Source organism: Oncorhynchus keta, chromosome 19, assembly GCF_023373465.1.
Source record: "Oncorhynchus keta strain PuntledgeMale-10-30-2019 chromosome 19, Oket_V2, whole genome shotgun sequence".
Classification (NCBI taxonomy): domain Eukaryota; kingdom Metazoa; phylum Chordata; class Actinopteri; order Salmoniformes; family Salmonidae; genus Oncorhynchus; species Oncorhynchus keta.
In genome coordinates, this window is record NC_068439.1 from 87222914 (window position 1) to 87244879 (window position 21966).

General features: G+C 45.5%; 1 protein-coding gene and 1 long non-coding RNA gene across 22 annotated transcripts in view; one reads left to right on the forward strand and one right to left on the reverse strand.

Moving 5' to 3' along the window:
* Positions 1–13390, forward strand: part of LOC118381393 (intersectin-2-like) — a 278177-nt gene extending 264787 nt beyond the window's left edge. For all 9 annotated transcript variants that reach the window (XM_052471715.1, XM_052471717.1, XM_052471713.1 and 6 more), the window contains 2 exons: positions 11539–11722; positions 12822–13390. In XM_052471715.1, coding sequence (XP_052327675.1) covers positions 11539–11624 — 86 coding nt within the window. In that variant the 3' untranslated portion in view covers positions 11625–11722; positions 12822–13390. The remainder of the gene's footprint in view (positions 1–11538; positions 11723–12821) is intronic.
* Positions 13391–13479: 89 nt separating this feature from the next.
* Positions 13480–16866, reverse strand: LOC127909588 (uncharacterized). 13 transcript variants are annotated; one of them, XR_008072157.1, is made up of 3 exons: positions 16033–16866; positions 14538–15503; positions 13480–13709 (listed from the first exon to the last, which is right to left on the reverse strand). It is a non-coding gene; the product is annotated as an uncharacterized LOC127909588 (long non-coding RNA). The 13 variants fall into 13 exon arrangements; XR_008072154.1 differs by having other exon boundaries at positions 13480–13769; XR_008072152.1 differs by lacking the exon at positions 13480–13709 and adding an exon at positions 13924–13976 and having other exon boundaries at positions 14469–15503.
* Positions 16867–21966: the final 5100 nt, after the last annotated feature.

Here is a 21966-nt window from a genome sequence, read left to right on the forward strand (position 1 = left end):
AACTAGAAGCACAAGCATTTCGCTACACTCGTATTAACATCTGCTAACCATGTGTATGTGACAAATAACATTTGATTTGATTTGATTTACCACTCTATAGCCTCTATAGCATCTAACATCCTCTATACCCTCTACCCACTATACCCAATATACCACTCTATACCACACTATAGCCTCTAGCCTCTACCCACTATACCACACTATACCACTCTATAGCCTCTATACCACTCTATACCACTCTACAGCCTCTATAGCCTTTACCCACTATACCACTCTATACCACTCTATAGCCTCTATACCCTCTACCCACTATACCACTCTATACCACTCTATAGCCTCTATACCCTCTACCCACTATACCCACTATACCACTCTATAGCCTCAATACCCTCTACCCACTATACCACTCTATAGCCTCTATACCCTCTACCCAATATACCACTCTATACCACTCTATAGCCTCTATACCCTCTACCCACTGTACCCACTATACCACTCTATAGCCTCTATGCTCCTCTACCCACTATACCCACTATACCACTCTATAGCCTCTATACCACTCTATACCCACTATACCAATCTATACCCACTATACCACTCTATAGCCTCTATACCCTCTACCCACTATACCCACTATACCACTCTATACCACTCTATAGCCTCTATAGCCTCTACCCACTATACCCACTATACCACTCTATAGCCTCTAATCTCCTCTATACTCTCTACCCACTATACCCACTATACCACTCTATACCACTCTATAGCCTCAAATCTCCTCTATACCCTCTACCCACTATACCCACTATACCACTCTATACCACTCTATAGCCTCTATAGCCTCTACCCACTATACCCACTATACCACTCTATACCACTCTATAGCCTCAAATCTCCTCTATACCCTCTACCCACTATACCCACTATACCACTCTATACCACTCTATAGCCTCTATGCTCCTCTATGCCCTCTACCCACTATACCACTCTATACCACTCTATATCCTCTATACCCACTATATTATTCTATACCCCTCTATACACTATATAGCCTCTATACCCCACTATACCCCTCTATACACTATATAGCCTCTATACCCTCTATACCCTCTTTACTCACTATACCCACTATAACCTCTATACCCTTCTATACCCCACTATACCCTATATATCACACTATACCCCTCTTTACCCACTAAAGAGGAAGCTACTCTTCCTGGGGTTTATTGTGGATCCCCATTTGTTCCTGTCAAGGCAGCAGCTACTCTTCCTGAGGTTTATTGTGGATCCCCATTAGTTGCTGCCAAGGCAGCAGCTACTCTTCCTGGGGTTTATTATGGATCCCCATTAGTTCCTGCCAAGGCAGCAGCTACTCTTCCTGGGGTTTATTATGGGTCCCCATTAGTTCCTGCCAAGGCAGCAGCTATTCTTCCTGGGGTTTATTATGGATCCCCATTAGTTCCTGGCCAAGGCAGCAGCTATTCTTCCTGGGGTTTATTATGGATCCCCATTAGTTCCTGCAGCAGCTATTCTTCCTGGGGTTTATTATGGATCCCCATTAGTTCCTGCCGAGGCAGCAGCTACTCTTCCTGGGGTTTATTATGGATCCCCATTAGTTCCTGCCAAGGCAGCAGCTACTCTTCCTGGGGTTTATTATGGGTCCCCATTAGTTCCTGCCAAGGCAGCAGCTACTCTTCCTGGGGTTTATTATGGATCCCCATTAGTTCCTGCAGCAGCTACTCTTCCTGGGGTTTATTATGGTTCCCCATTAGTTCCTGCAGCAGCTATTCTTCCTGGGGTTTATTATGGATCCCCATTAGTTCCTGCCGAGGCAGCAGCTACTCTTCCTGTGGTTTATTATGGATACCCATTAGTTCCTGCCAACGCAGCAGCTACTCTTCCTGGCGTGTATTATGGATCCCCATTAGTTCCTGCAGCAGCTACTCTTCCTGTGGTTTATTATGGATCCCCATTAGTTCCTGTCAAGGCAGCAGCTACTCTTCCTGTGGTTTATTATGGATCCCCATTAGTTCCTGCAGCAGCTACTCTTCCTGGGGTTTATTATGGATCCCCATTAGTTCCTGCAGCAGCTACTCTTCCTGTGGTTTATTATGGATCCCCATTAGTTCCTGCCAAGGCAGCAGCTACTCTTCCTGGCGTTTATTATGGATCCCCATTAGTTCCTTTCCAAGTCAGCAGCTACTCTTCCTGGGGTGTATTATGGATCCCCATTAGTTCCTGCCAAGGCAGCAGCTACTCTTCCTGGGGTTTATTATGGATCCCCATTAGTTCCTGTCAAGGCAGCAGCTACTCTTCCTGGGGTATATTATGGATCCCCATTAGTTCCTGCCAAGGCAGCAGCTACTCTTCCTGGGGTTTATTATGGATCCCCATTAGTTCCTGCCAAGGCAGCAGCTACTCTTCCTGGGGTTTATTATGGATCCCCATTAGTTCCTGCCAAGGCAGCAGCTACTCTTCCTGGGGTATATTATGGATCCCCATTAGTTCCTGCCAAGGCAGCAGCTACTCTTCCTGGGGTTTATTATGGATCCCCATTAGTTCCTGCCAAGGCAGCAGCTACTCTTCCTGGGGTTTATTATGGATCCCCATTAGTTCCTGCCAAGGCAGCAGCTACTCTTCCTGAGGTTTATTATGGATCCCCATTAGTTCCTGTCAAGGCAGCAGCTACTCTTCCTGGGGTTTATTATGGATCCCCATTAGTTCCTGCCAAGGCAGCAGCTACTCTTCCTGGGGTTTATTATGGATCCCCATTAGTTCCTGCCAAGGCAGCAGCTACTCTTCCTGGGGTTTATTATGGATCCCCATTAGTTCCTGCCAAGGCAGCAGTTACTCTTCCTGGGGTTTATTATGGATCCCCATTAGTTCCTGCCAAGGCAGCAGCTACTCTTTGGGGTCCAAAGACATTAAAGCAGTTACAGTGCCTTCAGAATGTATTCATACCCCTCAACTTATTCCTGCATTCAAAATCTAAGAAATAAATAACAATTATCACCCATCTACACACAATACCCAATAATGACAAAGTGAAAACATGTTTTTGAAATGATGGAAAATGAAATATACTGTACAAAGATCACATTTCCATAAGTATTCACACTCCTGAGTCAATACATGTTGGAATCACCGTTGGCAGCGATCTCAGCTGTGAGTCTTTCTGGGTAAAATAGCTTTCCACACCTGGATTGTGCAATATTTGCACATGTTTAAAATTCAAGTTGATTGTTGATCATTGCTCGACAGCCATGTTCAAGTTTTGCCGTAGATTTAAGTCAAAACCATAATTAGGCCACTCAGGAACATTCGATGTTGTCCTGTTAAGCAACTCCAGTGTATATTTGGCCTTGTGTTTTAGGTTATTGTCCTGCTGAAAGGTGCATTTGTCTCCTAGTGTCTTGTGGAAAACAGACTGAACCAGGTTTTCGTCTTGGATTGTGCCTGTGCTTTGCTCTATTCCATTTCTTTTCATCCTAAAAAACTCTCTCGTCCTTGCCGATGACAATCATACCCATAACAAGATGGAGCCACAACCATGCTTGAAAACATAAAGAGTGGTACTCAGTAATGGGTTGTATTGGAGAGTGGTACTCAGTAATGGGTTGTATTGGAGAGTGGTACTCAGTAATGGGTTGTATTGGAGGGTGGTACTCAGTAATGGGTTGTATTGGAGGGTGGTACTCAGTAATGGGTTGTATTGGAGAGTGGTACTCAGTAATGGGTTGTATTGGAGAGTGGTACTCAGTAATGGGTTGTATTGGAGAGTGGTACTCAGTAATGGGTTGTATTGGAGAGTGGTACTCAGTAATGTGTTGTATTGGAGAGTGGTACACAGTAATGTGTTTTGTTGGAGAGTGGTACTCAGTAATGTGTTGTATTGGAGAGTGGTACTCAGTAATGTGTTGTATTGGAGAGTGGTACTCAGTAATGTGTTGTATTGGAGAGTGGTACTCAGTAATGTGTTGTATTGGAGAGTGGTACTCAGTAATGTGTTGTATTGGAGAGTGGTACTCAGTAATGTGTTGTATTGGAGAGTGGTACTCAGTAATGTGTTGTATTGGAGAGTGGTACTCAGTAATGTGTTGTATTGGAGAGTGGTACTCAGTAATGTGTTGTGTTGGAGAGTGGTACTCAGTAATGTGTTGTATTGGAGAGTGGTACTCAGTAATGTGTTGTATTGGAGAGTGGTACTCAGTAATGTGTTGTAGTGGAGAGTGGTACTCAGTAATGTGTTGTAGTGGAGAGTGGTACTCAGTAATGGGTTGTATTGGAGAGTGGTACTCAGTAATGTGTTGTATTGGAGAGTGGTACTCAGTAATGTGTTGTATTGGAGAGTGGTACTCAGTAATGGGTTGTATTGGAGAGTGGTACTCAGTAATGTGTTGTATTGGAGAGTGGTACTCAGTAATGTGTTGTATTGGAGAGTGGTACTCAGTAATGTGTTGTATTGGAGAGTGGTACTCAGTAATGGGTTGTATTGGAGAGTGGTACTCAGTAATGGGTTGTATTGGAGAGTGGTACTCAGTAATGGGTTGTATTGGAGAGTGGTACTCAGTAATGGGTTGTATTGGAGAGTGGTACTCAGTAATGTGTTGTATTGGAGAGTGGTACTCAGTAATGTGTTGTATTGGAGAGTGGTACTCAGTAATGTGTTGTATTGGAGAGTGGTACTCAGTAATGGGTTGTATTGGAGAGTGGTACTCATTAATTGGTTGTATTGGAGAGTGGTACTCAGTAATGGGTTGTATTGGAGAGTAGTACTCAGTAATTGGTTGTATTGGAGAGTGGTACTCAGTAATTGGTTGTATTGGAGAGTGGTACTCAGTAATGGGTTGTATTGGAGAGTGGTACTCAGTAATGGGTTGTATTGGAGAGTGGTACTCAGTAATGGGTTGTATTGGAGAGTGGTACTCAGGAATGGGTTGTATTGGAGAGTGGTACTCAGTAATGGGTTGTATTGGAGAGTGGTACTCAGTAATGTGTTGTATTGGAGAGTGGTACTCAGTAATGGGTTGTATTGGAGAGTGGTACTCAGTAATGGGTTGTATTGGAGAGTGGTACTCAGTAATGTGTTGTATTGGATTTGCCCCAAATGTAACGCTTTGTATTCAGGACAAAGTTAATTTCTTTAGACATTTTTACCAGTTTTCTTTTAGTGACTTATTGCAAACAGAATATTTTTGTTCTGTACAGGCTTCCTTCTTTCACTCTGTCATTTAGGTTAGTATTGTGGAGGAACTACAATATTGTGGATCCATCCTCAGTTTTCTCCTCTCACAGCCATTAAACTCTGTAACTGTTTTAAAGTCACCATTGGCCTCATGGTGAAATCCCTGAGCAGTTTCCTTCCTCTCCGGCAACTGAGTTAGGAAGGACGCCTGTATCTTTGTAGTGACTGGGTGTATTGATACACCATCCAGTGTAATTAATAACTTCACCATGCTCAAAGGAGTATTCAATGTATTCGTTTTTGTTTCACTCATCTACCAAATCCATGCAACTTATTATGTGACTTGTTAAGCAAATGTTTACTCCTGAACTTATTGAGGCTTGTCATAACAAAGGAGTTGAATACTTATTGACTCAGCTTTTCATTTTGAATACATTTGTAAATATGTCTAAAATCATGGTGTGTGACCCCTCTATAACCTGGGTGTGACCTCTCTATAACCCCTCTATACCCTGGGTATGAATACTTTCTGAGGGCTCTGTAACCCCTCTATAACCTGGGTGTGACCCCTCTATAACCCCTATGCAACCTGGGTGTGACCCCTCTATAACCCCTCTATAACCTGGGTGAATACTTTCTGAGGGCTGTGTAACCCCTCTATAACCTGGGTATGAATACTTTGAGGGCTCTGTAACCCCTCTATAACCTGGGTATGAATACTTTCTGAGGGCTCTATAACCCCTCTATAACCCCTCTATAACCTGGGTGTGACCCCTCTATAACCTGGGTGTGACCTCTCTATAACCCCTCTATAACCTGGGTGTGACTCCTCTATAACCTGGGTGTGACCCCTCTATAACCCCTCTATAACCTGGGTGTGACCCCTCTATAACCTGGGTGTGACCCCTCTATAACCTGGGTGTGACCCCTCTATAACCCCTCTATAACCTGGGTGTGAATACTTTCTGAGGGCTGTGTAACCCCTCTATAACCTGGGTATGAATACTTTGAGGGCTCTGTAACCCTCTATAACCTGGTGTGAATACTTTCTGAGGGTTGTGTAACCCCTCTATAACCCCGCTATAACCCCTCTATAACCTGGGTATGAATACTTTCTGAGGGCTCTATAACCCCTCTATAACCCCTCTATAACCTGGGTGTGACCCCTCTATAACCCCGCTATAACCTGGATGTGAATACGTTCTGAGGGCTCTGTAACCCCTCTATAACCTGGGTGTGACCCCTCTATAACCTGGGTGTGACCCCTCTATAACCTGGGTATGACCCCTCTATAACCCCTCTATAACCTGGGTGTGACCCCTCTATAACCTGGGTATGAATACTTTCTGAGGGCTCTGTAACCCTCTTAGGCTTGACCCTCTATAACCTGGGTGTGACCCCTCTATAACCCCTCTATAACCCCTCTATAACCTGGGTATGAATACTTGTGTAACCCCTCTATAACCCTCTATAACCTGGGTATGACCCTCTATAACCTGGGTATGAATAACCCCTCTGTAACCTGTGTAACCCTCTTAAAACCCCTCATAACCTTGGTATGACCCCTCTATAACCCCTCTATAACCTTGGTGTGACCCCTCTATAACTCCTCTATAACCCCTCTATAACCTGGGTATGACCCCTCTATAACCTGGGTGTAACCCCTCTATAACCCCTCTATAACCTGGGTGTGACCCCTCTATAACCCCTCTATAACCTGGGTATGAATACTTTCTGAGGGCTCTATAACCCCTCTATAACCCCTCTATAACCTGGGTGTGACCCCTCTATAACCTGGGTGTGACCCCTCTATAACCTGGGTGTGACCCTCTATAACCCCCTCTATAACCCTCTGTAACCCCTCTATAACCTGGGTGTGACATAACCTGGGTGTGACCCTCTGCCCCTCTATAACCTTGGTGTGACCCCTCTATAAACCCTCTATAACCCCTCTATAACCTGGGTGTGACCCTCTATAACCCCTCTATAACCCCTCTGTAACCCCTCTATAACCTGGGTGTGACTCTATAACCTGGATGTAACCTCTCTATAACCTGGGTGTGACCCTCTATAACCTTGGTGTGACCCTCTATAACCCCTCTATAACCTGGGTGTGACCCTCTATAACCCCTCTATAACCCTCTATAACCTGGGTGTGACCCCTCTGAACCCTCTGTAACCCCTCTATAACCTGGGTGTGACTCCTCATAACCTGGGTGTGACCCCTCTATAACCCCTCTATAACCTTGGTAAACCCCTCTATAACCCCCTCTATAACCTGGGTGTAACCCCTCTATAACCCCTCTATAACCTGGGTGTGACCCCTCTATAACCCCTCTATAACCCCTCTGTAACCTGGGTGTGACCCCTCTATAACCCCCTATAACCCCTCTGTAACCTGGGTGTGACCCCTCTATAACCCCTCTATAACCTGGGTGTGACCCCTCTATAACCCCTCTATAACCCCTCTATAACCTGGGTGTGACCCCACTATAACCCCTCTATAACCCCTCTATAACCTGGGTGTGACCCCTCTATAACCCCTCTATAACCTGGGTGTGACCCTTATATAACCCCTCTATAACCCCTCTATAACCTGGGTGTGACCCCTCTATAACCCCTCTATAACCTGGGTGTGACCCCTCTATAACCCCTCTATAACCCCTCTATAACCTTGGTGTGACCCCTCTATAACCCCTCTATAACCTGGGTGTGACCCCTCTATAACCCCTCTATAACCCCTCTATAACCTGGGTGTGACTCCTCTATAACCCCTCTATAACCCCTCTATAACCCCTCTATAACCTTGGTGTGACCCCTCTATAACCCTCTATAACCCCTCTATAACCTGGGTGTGACCCTCTATAACCTGGGTGTGACCCCTCTATAACCCCTCTATAACCCTCTATAACCCGGTGTGACCCCTCTATAACCCTCTATAACCCTCTATAACCTTGGTGTGACCCCTCTATAACCCCTCTATAACCCTCTATAACCTGGGTGTGACCCCTCTATAACCTGGGTGTGACCCCTCTATAACCCTCTATAACCTGGGTGTGACTCCTCTATAACCTGGGTGTGACCCCTCTATAACCCCTCTATAACCCCCTCTATAACCTGGGTGTGACCCCTCCCCTCTATAACCCCTCTATAACCCCTCTATACCTGGGTGTGAATACTTTCTGAGGGCTCTGTAACCCCTCTATAACCTGGGTGTGACCAACTCTATAACCCCTATGCAACCTGGGTGTGACCCCTCTATAACCCCTCTATAACCTGGGTATGTACTTTGAGGGCTCTGTAACCCCTCTATAACCTGGGTATGAATACTTTCTGAGGGCTCTATAACCCCTCTATAACCCCTCTATAACCTGGGTGTGACCCCTCTATAACCTGGGTGTGACCCCTCTATAACCCCTCTATAACCTGGGTGTGACTCCTCTATAACCTGGGTGTGACCCCTCTATAACCCCTCTATAACCTGGGTGTGACCCCTCTATAACCTGGGTGTAACCCCTCTATAACCCCGCTATAACCCCTCTATAACCTGGGTATGAATACTTTCTGAGGGCTCTATAACCCCTCTATAACCCCTCTATAACCTGGGTGTGACCCCTCTATAACCTGGGTGTGACCCCTCTATAACCCCTCTATAACCTGGGTGTGACCCCTCTATAACCTGGGTGTGACTCCTCTATAACCTGGGTGTGACCCCTCTATAACCCCTCTATAACCTGGGTGTGACCCCTCTATAACCCCTCTATTACCTGGGTGTGACCCCTCTATAACCCCTCTATAACCTGGTTGTGAATACTTTCTGAGGTCTCTGTAACCCCTCTATAACCTGGGTGTGACCCCTCTATAACCCCTATGCAACCTGGGTGGGAATACTTTCTGAGGGCTGTGTGACCCCTCTGTAACCCCTCTATAACCTGGGTGTGACCCCTCTATAACCCCTCTATAACCTGGGTGTGAATACTTTCTGAGGGCTGTGTAACCCCTCTATAACCCCTCTATAACCTGGGTGTGACCCCTCTATAACCCCTCTATAACCTGGGTGTGACCCCTCTATAACCCCTCTATAACCTGGGTGTGAATACGTTCTGAGGGCTCTGTAACCCCTCTATAACCTGGGTGTGACCCCTCTATAACCTGGGTGTGACCCCTCTATAACCTGGGTATGACCCCTCTATAACCCCTCTATAACCTGGGTATGAATACTTTCTGAGGGCTGTGTGACCCCTCTATAACCTGGGTGTGACCCCTCTATAACCTGGGTGTGACCCCTCTATAACCTGGGTATGAATACTTTCTGAGGGCTCTGTAACCCTCTGTACCCTGGGTGTGACCCCTCTATAACCTGGGTGTGACCCCTCTATAACCCCTCTATAAGCCCTCTATAACCTGGGTATGAATACTACTGAGGGCTCTGTAACCCCTCTATAACCCCTCTATAACCTGGGTATGACCCCTCTATAACCTGGGTATGACCCCTCTATAACCCCTCTATAACCTGGGTGTAACCCCTCTATAACCTGGGTGTAACCCCTCTATAACCTTGGTATGACCCCTCTATAACCCCTCTATAACCTTGGTGTGACCCCTCTATAACTCCTCTATAACCCCTCTATAACCTGGGTATGACCCCTCTATAACCTGGGTGTAACCCCTCTATAACCCCTCTATAACCTGGGTGTGACCCCTCTATAACCCCTCTATAACCTGGGTATGAATACTTTCTGAGGGCTCTATAACCCCTCTATAACCCCTCTATAACCTGGGTGTGACCCCTCTATAACCTGGGTGTGACCCCTCTATAACCTTGGTGTGACCCCTCTATAACCCCTCTATAACCTGGGTGTGACCCCTCTATAACCCCTCTATAACCCCTCTGTAACCCCTCTATAACCTGGGTGTGACTCCTCTATAACCTGGGTGTGACCCCTCTATAACCCCTCTATAACCTTGGTGTGACCCCTCTATAACCCCTCTATAACCCCTCTATAACCTGGGTGTGACCCCTCTATAACCCCTCTGTAACCCCTCTATAACCTGGGTGTGACTCCTCTATAACCTGGATGTAACCTCTCTATAACCTGGGTGTGACCCTCTATAACCTTGGTGTGACCCCTCTATAACCCCTCTATAACCTGGGTGTGACCCCTCTATAACCCCTCTATAACCCCTCTATAACCTGGGTGTGACCCCTCTATAACCCCTCTGTAACCCCTCTATAACCTGGGTGTGACTCCTCTATAACCTGGGTGTGACCCCTCTATAACCCCTCTATAACCTTGGTGTGACCCCTCTATAACCCCTCTATAACCTGGGTGTAACCCCTCTATAACCCCTCTATAACCTGGGTGTGACCCCTCTATAACCCCTCTATAACCTGGGTGTGACCCCTCTATAACCCCTCTATAACCCCTCTGTAACCTGGGTGTGACCCCTCTATAACCCCTCTATAACCTGGGTGTGACCCCTCTATAACCCCTCTATAACCCCTCTATAACCTGGGTGTGACCCCACTATAACCCCTCTATAACCCCTCTATAACCCCTCTATAACCTGGGTGTGACCCCTCTATAACCCCTCTATAACCTGGGTGTGACCCTTTATAACCCCTCTATAACCTGGGTGTGACCCCTCTATAACCCCTCTATAACCTGGGTGTGACCCCTCTATAACCCCTCTATAACCTTGGTGTGACCCCTCTATAACCCCTCTATAACCTGGGTGTGACCCCTCTATAACCCCTCTATAACCCCTCTATAACCCCTCTATAACCTGGGTGTGACTCCTCTATAACCCCTCTATAACCCCTCTATAACCCCTCTATAACCTTGGTGTGACCCCTCTATAACCCTCTATAACCCCTCTATAACCTGGGTGTGACCCCTCTATAACCTGGGTGTGACCCCTCTATAACCCCTCTATAACCCGGGTGTGACCCCTCTATAACCCCTCTATAACCTTGGTGTGACCCCTCTATAACCCCTCTATAACCTGGGTGTGACCCCTCTATAACCTGGGTGTGACCCCTCTATAACCCCTCTATAACCTGGGTGTGACTCCTCTATAACCTGGGTGTGACCCCTCTATAACCCCTCTATAACCCCTCTATAACCTGGGTGTGACCCTTCTATAACCCCTCTATAACCCCTCTGTAACCCCTCTATAACCTGGGTGTGACCCCTCTATAACCCCTCTATAACCCCTCTGTAACCCCTCTGTACCCTGCGGGAGGGGGGTGAATACAAAGCAGAGTTCTCATTTTTTCCCTTCTATTTCACTGACGTCCCTAACTCCTCCTCCTGCATCTCTGACCCCGCCCCTTGACCCCATTGTGCCAGGTCATCGCCAGGTACAACTTCACAGCAGCCAATTAGGACTTGATGAGCTTCTCCAATTGTCAGCTGATCAACGTTATGGACAGTGACAACCCTGATTGGTGGATTGGAGAGGTCAACGGGGTCACGGGGTTGTTGCCAACCAATTACGTCACCATGACCACTGAGTCCGACCCCAGGCAGTAATGTGAGTCCACAACTCTTCCTCCTCTTTCCCCTCCTCCTCCCACCTCCACTTACCAGTCCTCTTCCCCCTCCTCTTCCCCCCTCCACCTACCAGTCCTCTTCCCCCTCCTCCTCCTCTTCCCCGTCCTCCTCCTCTTCCCCCTCCTCCTCCCACCTCCACCTACCAGTCCTCTTCCCCCTCCTCCTCCCCCTCCACCTACCAGTCCTCTTCCCCCTCCTCCTCCTCCTCTTCCCCGTCCTCCCCTCCTCTTCCCCCTCCTCCTCCTCCTCCTCCTCTTTATTCATTGATGTCGTCAAGAGGGAGCACTGCCTTAATAAAGGCCCCATGTAATGAAACAGGAATGATTATATAGGCATATTCAAATGAGTGACAAAATGTTTCCAAGCAGGTTTGTATTTTTAATAGGTATTTGATATAGAAGTCTTTCTAGTTAGAAGTTCACAGATAGGATTATTGACTTCATTAATGACTGCTGTCTCTCCCTCTCTCTCCATCCACCTCCATCCTCCTCTTCTCTCTCACTCCCCCTCTCTTCTCTCTCCATCCTCCTCTTCTCTCTCACTCCCCCTCTCCTTTTCTCTCTCCATCCACCTCTCCACTTCTCTTTCCATCCTCCTCTTCTCTCTCCATCCCCCTCTCCTCTTCTCTCTCCATCCCCCTCTCCTCTTCTCTCTCCATCCACCTCTCCTCTTCTCTCTCCATCCACCTCCTCTTCTCTCTCCATCCACCTCTCCTCTTCTCTCTCCATCCTCCTCTTCTCTCTCCATCCACCTCTCCTCTTCTCTCTCCATCCCCCTCCTCTTCTCTCTCCATCCCCTCTCTTCTCTCTCCATCCACCTCTCCTCTTCTCTCTCCATCCACCTCTCCTCTTCTCTCTCCATCCACCTCTCCTCTTCTCTCTCCATCCACCTCTCCTCTTCTCTCTCCACCTCTCCTCTTCTCTCTCCATCCCCCTCTCCTCTTCTCTCTCCATCCCCCTCTCCTCTTCTCTCTCCATCCACCTCTCATCTTCTCTCTCCATCCACCTCTCTTCTCTCACTCCCCCTCTCCTCTTCTCTCTCACTCCCTCTCTCCTCTTCTACGTTGCATCTCTTTGTAGGAAAGTAACGCTGGCACCTTGTCCTCTCCCTCTTCTTACTTCTTCTTCTCTGAGCCAATCCTGGAAGCCTCACCCCTTCATCTGCCAGCGAGACCCTCCTCTTCTTCCTCTTCCTCCTCCTCCTCTTCCTCTTCCTCCTCCTCTTCCTCTTCTTCCTCCTCCTCTTCCTCACTCTTTATTTCTCTCTCTCTCTCCTCTACCATAACTAGTTCTCTCTCCTGTACCATAACTAGTTCGCTCTCCTCTATCATAACTAGTTCTCTCTCCTCTACCATAACTAGTTCTCTCTCCTCTACCATAACTAGTTCTCTCTCCTCTACCATAACTAGTTCTCTCTCCTCTATCATAACTAGTTCTCTCTCCTTTACCATAACTAGTTTTCTCTCCTCTACCATAACTAGTTCTCTCTCCTCTACCATAACTAGTTCTCTCTCCTCTGTCATAACTAGTTCTCTCTCCTCTATCATAACTAGTTCTCTCTCCTCTATCATAACTATTTCTCTCTCTATCAAAACTAGTTCTCTCTCCTCTATCATAACTAGTTCTCTCTCCTCTATCATAACTAGTTCTCTCTCTCTACCTGACTGTTCTTATCTTCTCTACCATAACTATTTCTTCTCTCCTCTATCATAACTAGTTTCTCTCTCTAGTTCTCTATCATAACTAGTTCTCTCTCCTCTATCATAACTATTTCTCTCTCTATCAAAACTAGTTCTCTCTCCTCTATCATAACTAGTTCTCTCTCCTCTATGATAACTAGTTATCTCTCTCCTCTATCATAACTAGTTATCTCTCTCCTCTATCATAACTAGTTCCTGCTCTCTCTACCTGGCTGTTCTTATCTTCTCTACCATAACTAGTTCTCTCCTATTTCTCTGCTCTCTCTACCTGGCTGTTCTTATCTTCTCTACCATAACTAGTTCTCTCCTATTTCTCTGCTCTCTCTACCTGGCTGTTCTTATCTTCTCTACCATAACTAGTTCTTATCTTCTCTACCTGGCTGTTCTTATCTTCTCTACCTGGCTGTTCTTATCTTCTCTACCTGGCTGTTCTTATCTTCTCTACCTGGCTGTTCTTATCTTCTCTACCTATTTCTTATCTCTCTCTACCTGGCTGTTCTTATCTTCTCTACCTGACTGTTCTTATCTTCTCTACCTGGCTGTTCTTATCTTCTCTACCTGGCTGTTCTTATCTTCTCTACCTGGCTGTTGTTCTTATCTTCTCATAACTAGTTCTCTCCTATTTCTCTGCTCTCTCCTGGCTGTTCTTATCTTCTCTACCTGATAACTATCTTCTCTCCTGACTTTCTCTATCTTCTACCTGGCTGTTCTTATCTTCTCTACCTAACTAGTTCCCTCCCATTTCTCTGCTCTCTCTACCTGGCTGTTCTTATCTTCTCTACCTGGCTGTTCTTATCTCTGCTCTCTTCTACCTGGCTGTTCTTATCTTCTCTACCTGGCTAGTTCTTATTCCTCTGCTCTCTACCTGGCTGTTCTTATCTTCTCTACCTGGCTGTTCTTATCTTCTCTACCTGGCTGTTCTTATCTTCTCTACCTGGCTGTTCTTATCTTCTCTACCTGGCTGTTCTTATCTTCTCTACCTGGCTGTTCTTATCTTCTCTACCTGGCTAGTTCTTATCTTCTCTACCTGACTGTTCTTATCTTCTCTACCTGGCTGTTCTTATCTTCTCTACCTGGCTGTTCTTATCTTCTCTACCTGGCTGTTCTTATCTTCTCTACCTGGCTGTTCTTATCTTCTCTACCTGACTGTTCTTATCTTCTCTACCTGGCTGTTCTTATCTTCTCTACCTAACTGTTCTTATCTTCTCTACCTGGCTGTTCTTATCTTCTCTACCTGGCTGTTCTTATCTTCTCTACCTGGCTGTTCTTATCTTCTCTACCTAACTGTTCTTATCTTCTCTACCTAACTGTTCTTATCTTCTCTACCTGGCTGTTCTTATCTTCTCCACCTGGCTGTTCTTATCTTCTCTACCTGGCTGTTCTTATCTTCTCTACCTGGCTGTTCTTATCTTCTCTACCTGGCTGTTCTTATCTTCTCTACCTGGCTGTTCTTATCTTCTCTACCTGGCTGTTCTTATCTTCTCTACCTGGCTGTTCTTATCTTCTCTACCTGGCTGTTCTTATCTTCTCTACCTGGCTGTTCTTATCTTCTCTACCTGGCTGTTCTTATCTTCTCTACCTGGCTGTTCTTATCTTCTCTACCTGGCTGTTCTTATCTTCTCTACCTGGCTGTTCTTATCTTCTCTACCTGGCTGTTCTTATCTTCTCTACCTGGCTGTTCTTATCTTCTCTACCTAACTGTTCTTATCTTCTCTACCTGGCTGTTCTTATCTTCTCTACCTGGCTGTTCTTATCTTCTCTACCTGGCTGTTCTTATCTTCTCTACCTGGCTGTTCTTATCTTCTCTACCTGACTGTTCTTATCTTCTCTACCTGGCTGTTCTTATCTTCTCTACCTGACTGTTCTTATCTTCTCTACCTGGCTGTTCTTATCTTCTCTACCTGGCTGTTCTTATCTTCTCTACCTGGCTGTTCTTATCTTCTCTACCTGACTGTTCTTATCTTCTCTACCTGGCTGTTCTTATCTTCTCTACCTGGCTGTTCTTATCTTCTCTACCTGGCTGTTCTTATCTTCTCTACCTGGCTGTTCTTATCTTCTCTACCTGGCTGTTCTTATCTTCTCTACCTGGCTGTTCTTATCTTCTCTACCTGGCTGTTCTTATCTTCTCTACCTGGCTGTTCTTATCTTCTCTACCTGGCTGTTCTTATCTTCTCTACCTGGCTGTTCTTATCTTCTCTACCTGGCTGTTCTTATCTTCTCTACCTGGCTGTTCTTATCTTCTCTACCTGGCTGTTCTTATCTTCTCTACCTGGCTGTTCTTATCTTCTCTACCTGGCTGTTCTTATCTTCTCTACCTGGCTGTTCTTATCTTCTCTACCTGGCTGTTCTTATCTTCTCTACCTGGCTGTTCTTATCTTCTCTACCTGGCTGTTCTTATCTTCTCTACCTGGCTGTTCTTATCTTCTCTACCTGGCTGTTCTTATCTTCTCTACCTGGCTGTTCTTATCTTCTCTACCTGGCTGTTCTTATCTTCTCTACCTGGCTGTTCTTATCTTCTCTACCTGGCTGTTCTTATCTTCTCTACCTGGCTGTTCTTATCTTCTCTACCTAGCTGTTCTTATCTTCTCTACCTGACTGTTCTTATCTTCTCTACCTGGCTGTTCTTATCTTCTCTACCCGGCTGTTCTTATCTTCTCTACCTGGCTGTTCTTATCTTCTCTACCTGGCTGTTCTTATCTTCTCTACCTGGCTGTTCTTATCTTCTCTACCTAGGGAGAGCGGTAGATACATGACCTATGTTAACTATTATGTCCTGTTCCTCTGAAATGATGTCAAAATCATGGTTTGAATTTATTTAGACTAGAATATAAAGATGTGTTAGAAGAAATCTCTTGAGAATGTGCTACTCTAGTATTTTGATGTTGTATACAACAATGGACATAATATGTACTAAATAAAAATAATTTTGTTTTGTAAGATTAGGCTTTACACACCTGTATGGTTGTATGTATTACATGCACAGGGTCATTCATACTAATGCACTAGCGACTAGAAAGTAATCACAACGTGGCTAACTCATCCAGACCAATCCTAACTCATCCAGACCGACCCCAACTCATCCGGACCAACCCTACCTCATCCGGACCGACCCTAACTCATCCGGACCGACCCCAACTCATCCGGACCGACCCCAACTCATCCGGACCGACCCTAACTCATCCGGACCGACCCTAACTCATCCGGACCGACCCCCAACTCATCCGGACCGACCCCAACTCATCCGGACCGACCCCAACTCATCCGGACAGACCCCCACTCATCCGGACCGACCCCAACTCATCCGGACCGACCCTAACTCATCCGGACCGACCCTAACTCATCCGGACCGACCCTAACTCATCCGGACCGACCCCAACTCATCCGGACCGACCCTAACTCATCCGGGCCGACCCTACCTCATCCGGACCGACCCAACTCATCCGGACCGACCCCAACTCATCCGGACCGACCCAACCTCATCCGGACAGACCCCACTCATCCGGACCGACCCTAACTCATCCGGGCCGACCCTAACTCATCCGGACCGACCCCAACTCATCCGGACCAATCCTAACTCATCCGGACCGACCCTAACTCATCCGGACCGACACTACAGGATAAACCTAGTCCTGGACTAAAAATAAAGCTCAATGTTGATTCTCTATTGAAAGCACCTTTTAGTCCAGGACTAGGCTTAATCTTTGTCTGGGAAACTGGCCCATATAGAAACTAGGTTTAGGTTATATCATAACTATCTGCTGCTGTCACACTAATACACACACTGGTTCAATACTGTCACCAGCAACATGACACGGCTCTCTGTCTCTTTCTGTATGGTGTGTCGCGTTAGTTCCTCACTCACTCGTATGCAATCAGCTGGGGTTCTCGCCACGATCAAAGGTGCTTCACATTACTTTAGCCTAGTGTTAGCCTAGCATTTAACCTAGCATTGCATGTGCTATGCTACTTTAGCATCACATGTGCTATACTTTAACCTAGCGTTGCTAGTGCTATACTTTACCAGATTGTTAACATCACCTTGGCTTTGCTTTAGCTTACTTTAGCCTAGCTTTAGCATCACCGGTGCTATACTTAGGTACTGTGCTAACATGGGCAATACTTTATAATATAACTAGCATCACATATGCTATACTTTAGCCAAGAACTAGCATCACATGTTGTATGCTTTAGCCTTGTGTTAGCATCACCAGTGCTATACATCCAGTATATTGTGTAGAAGTCTTCAGACAATGTGCCTCACTCTTCTCTGTCAATTATGTACATAGCCTACAGTAACATGGAGCTAAGAATAAACTGGTTATCACTGGGTACTGGGTCTCCTTTTCTTATGGACGCACACACGCAGTCACACACACAATCACACACACAGATGTATACCAACTGAATCGCCAGCAACCGCAAGGCTCTCCAGAGGGTGGTGCGATCTGCCCGACGCATCACCAGGGGCACACTGCGTGCCCTCCAGGACACCTACAGCACCCGATGTCACAGGAAGGCCAAAAAGATCATCAGGGACATCAACCACCCGAGTCACTGCCTGTTCACCCCGCTATCATCCAGAAGGCGAGGTCAGTGCAGGTGCATCAAAGCTGGGAACGAGAGACTGAACAACAGCTTCTATCTCAAGGCCATCAGACTGTTAAATAGCCATCACTAGCCAGCTACCACCAAGTTACTGAACCCTGTAACTTAGAGGCTGCTGTCCTGTATACATAGATGTCACTTGTCACTTGAATAATGTGACCTGTGACCTGGCCAAGATAAAGCAAAGCAGTTCGACACATACAACGACACAGAGTTACACATGGAGTAAAACAAACATACAGTAGAAACAAGTCTATATACGTTGTGAGCAAATTAGGTGAGAAGGGAGGTAAAGGCAAAAAAGGCCATGGTGGCAAAGTAAATACAATATAGCAAGTAAAACACTGGAATGGTAGATTTGCAGTGGAAGAATGTACAAAGTAGAAATAAAAATAATGGGGTGCAAAGGAGCAAAATAAATAAAATAAATACAGTAGGGAAAGAGGTAGTTTGGGCTAAATTATAGGTGGGCTATGTACAGGTGCATTAATCTGTGAGCTGCTCTGACAGTTGGTGCTTAAAGCTAGTGAGGGAGATAAGTGTTTCCAGTTTCAGAGATTTTTGTAGTTCGTTCCAGTCATTGGCAGCAGAAAACTGGAAGGAGAGGCGGCCAAAGAAATAATTGGTTTTGGGGGTGACCAGAGAGATATACCTGCTGGAGCTCGTGCTACAGGTGGGTGATGCTATGGTGACCAGCGAGCTGAGATAAGGGGGGACTTTACCTCGCAGGGTCTTGTAGATGACATGGAGCCCGTGGGTTTGGCGACGAGTATGAAGCGAGGGCCAGCCAACGAGAGCGTACAGGTCGCAATGGTGGGTAATATATGGGACTTTGGTGACAAAACGGATTGCACTGTGATAGACTACATCCAATTTGTTGAGTAGGGTATTGGAGGCCACTTTGTAAATGACATCGCCAAAGTCGAGGATTGGTAGGATGGTCAGCTTTACAAGGGTATGTTTGGCAGCATGAGTGAAGGATGCTTTGTTGCGAAATAGGAAGCCAATTCTAGATTTAACTTTGGATTGGAGATGTTTGATGTGGGTCTGGAAGGAGAGTTTACAGTCTAACCAGACACCTAAGTATTTGTAGTTGTCCACATATTCTAAGTCAGAGCCGTCCAGAGTAGTGATGTTGGACAGGCAGGCAGGTGCGGGCAGCGATCGGTTGAAGAGCATGCATTTAGTTTTACTTGTATTCAAGAGCAGTTGGAGGCCACGGAAGGAGAGTTGTATGGCATTGAAGCTTGCCTGGAGGGTTGTTAACACAGTGTCCAAAGAGGGGCCAGAAGTATACAGAATGGTGTCTTCTGCGTAGAGGTGGATGAGAGACTCACCAGCAGCAAGAGCGACATCATTGATGTATACAGAGAAGAGAGTCGGTCCAAGAATTGAACCCTGTGGCACCCCCATAGAGACTGCCAGAGGTCCGGACAGCAGACCCTCTGATTTTACACACTGAACTCTATCAGAGAAGTAGTTGGTGAACCAGGCAAGGCAATCCTCTGAGAAACCAAGGCTGTGGAGTCTGCCGATGAGGATGTGGTGATTGACAGAGTCGAAAGCCCTGGCCAGATCAATGAATACGGCTGCACAGTAATGTTTCTTATCGATGGCGGTTAAGATATCGTTTAGGACCTTGAGCGTGGCTGAGGTGCACCCATGACCAGCTCTGAAACCAGATTGCATAGCAGAGAAGGTATGGTGAGATTCTAAATGGTCTGTAATCTGTTTGTTGACTTGGCTTTCGAAGACCTTAGAAAGGCAGGGTAGGATAGATATAGGTCTGTAGCAGTTTGGGTCAAGAGTGTCCCCCCTTTGAAGAGGGGGATGACCGCAGCTGCTTTCCAATCTTTGGGAAACTCAGATGACACAAAAGATAGGTTGAACAGGCTAGTAATAGGGGTGGCATCAATTTCGGCAGATAATTTTAGAAAGAAAGGGTCCAGATTGTCTAGCCCGGCTGATTTGTAGGGGTCCAGATTTTGCAGCTCTTTCAGAACATCAGCTGACTGGAAATGGGGAAGGCTTGGGCGAGTTGCTATGGGGGGTACAGTGCTGTTGACCGGGGTAGGAGTAGCCAGGTGGAAAGCATGGCCAGCCGTAGAAAAATGCTTATTGAAATTCTCAATTATAGTGGATTTATCAGTGGTGACAGTGTTTCCCATCTTGTGGGCAGCTGGGAGGAGGTGTTCTTATTCTCCATGGACTTTACAGTGTCCCAGAACTTTTTTGAGTTAGTGTTGCAGGAAGCAAATTTCTGCTTGAAAAAGCTAGCCTTGGCTTTTCTAACTGCCTGTGTATATTGGTTTCTAGCTTCCCTGAACAGCTGCATATCACGGGGGCTGTTCGATGCTAATGCAGAACGCCATAGGATGTTTTTGTGTTGGTTAAGGGCAGTCAGGTCTGGGGAGAACCAAGGGCTATATCTTTTCCTGGTTCTACATTTCTTGAATGGGGCGTGCTTATTTAAGATGGTTAGGAAAAAAAATGTGATCAATAACATTGAGAAAGGTCCAGTCATCATGAACTATGCTCCAGGTTTAACCTGCTCTATCTTAAATCACTGCACAACGTTATCTTAAATGACTGCACAACGTTATCTTAAATCACTGCACAACGTTATCTTAAATCACTGCACAACGTTATCTTAAATCACTGCACAACGTTATCTTAAATGACTGCACAACGTTATCTTAAATTACTGCACAACGTTATCTTAAATTACTGCACAACGTTATCTTAAATCACTGCACAACGTTATCTTAAATGACTGCACAACGTTATCTTAAATCACTGCACAACGTTATCTTAAATCACTGCACAACGTTATCTTAAATTACTGCACAACGTTATCTTAAATTACTGCACAACGTTATCTTAAATCACTGCACAACGTTATCTTAAATCACTGCACAACGTTATCTTAAATCACTGCACAACGTTATCTTAAATCACTGCACAACGTTATCTTAAATCACTGCACAACGTTATCTTAAATGACTGCACAACGTTATCTTAAATCACTGCACAACGTTATCTTAAATTACTGCACAACGTTATCTTAAATTACTGCACAACGTTATCTTAAATTACTGCACAACGTTATCTTAAATCACTGCACAACATTATCTTAAATCACTGCACAACGTTATCTTAAATGACTGCCCAACGTTATCTTAAATCACTGCACAACGTTATCTTAAATCACTGCACAACGTTATCTTAAATCACTGCACAACGTTATCTTAAATCACTGCACAACGTTATCTTAAATCACTGCACAACGTTATCTTAAATGACTGCACAACGTTATCTTAACACTGATGCACAACGTTATCTTAAATTACTGCACAACGTTATCTTAGATGACTGCACAACGTTATCTTAAATTACTGCACAACGTTATCTTAAATGACTGCACAACGTTATCTTAAATGACTGCACAACGTTATCTTAAATCACTGCACAACGTTATCTTAAATGACTGCACAACGTTATCTTAAATGACTGCACAACGTTATCTTAAATCACTGCACAACGTTATCTTAAATCACTGCACAACGTTATCTTAAATCACTGCACAACGTTATCTTAAATCACTGCACAACGTTATCTTAAATGACTGCACAACGTTATCTTAAATGACTGCATTATCTTAAATCACTGCGCAACGTTATCTTAAATGACTGCACAACGTTATCTTAAATGACTGCACAACGTTATCTTAAATTACTGCACAACGTTATCTTAAATGACTGCACAACGTTATCTTAAATGACTGCACAACGTTATCTTAAATCACTGCACAACGTTATCTTAAATCACTGCACAACGTTATCTTAAATGACTGCACAACGTTATCTTAAATCACTGCACAACGTTATCTTAAATGACTGCACAACGTTATCTTAAATTAC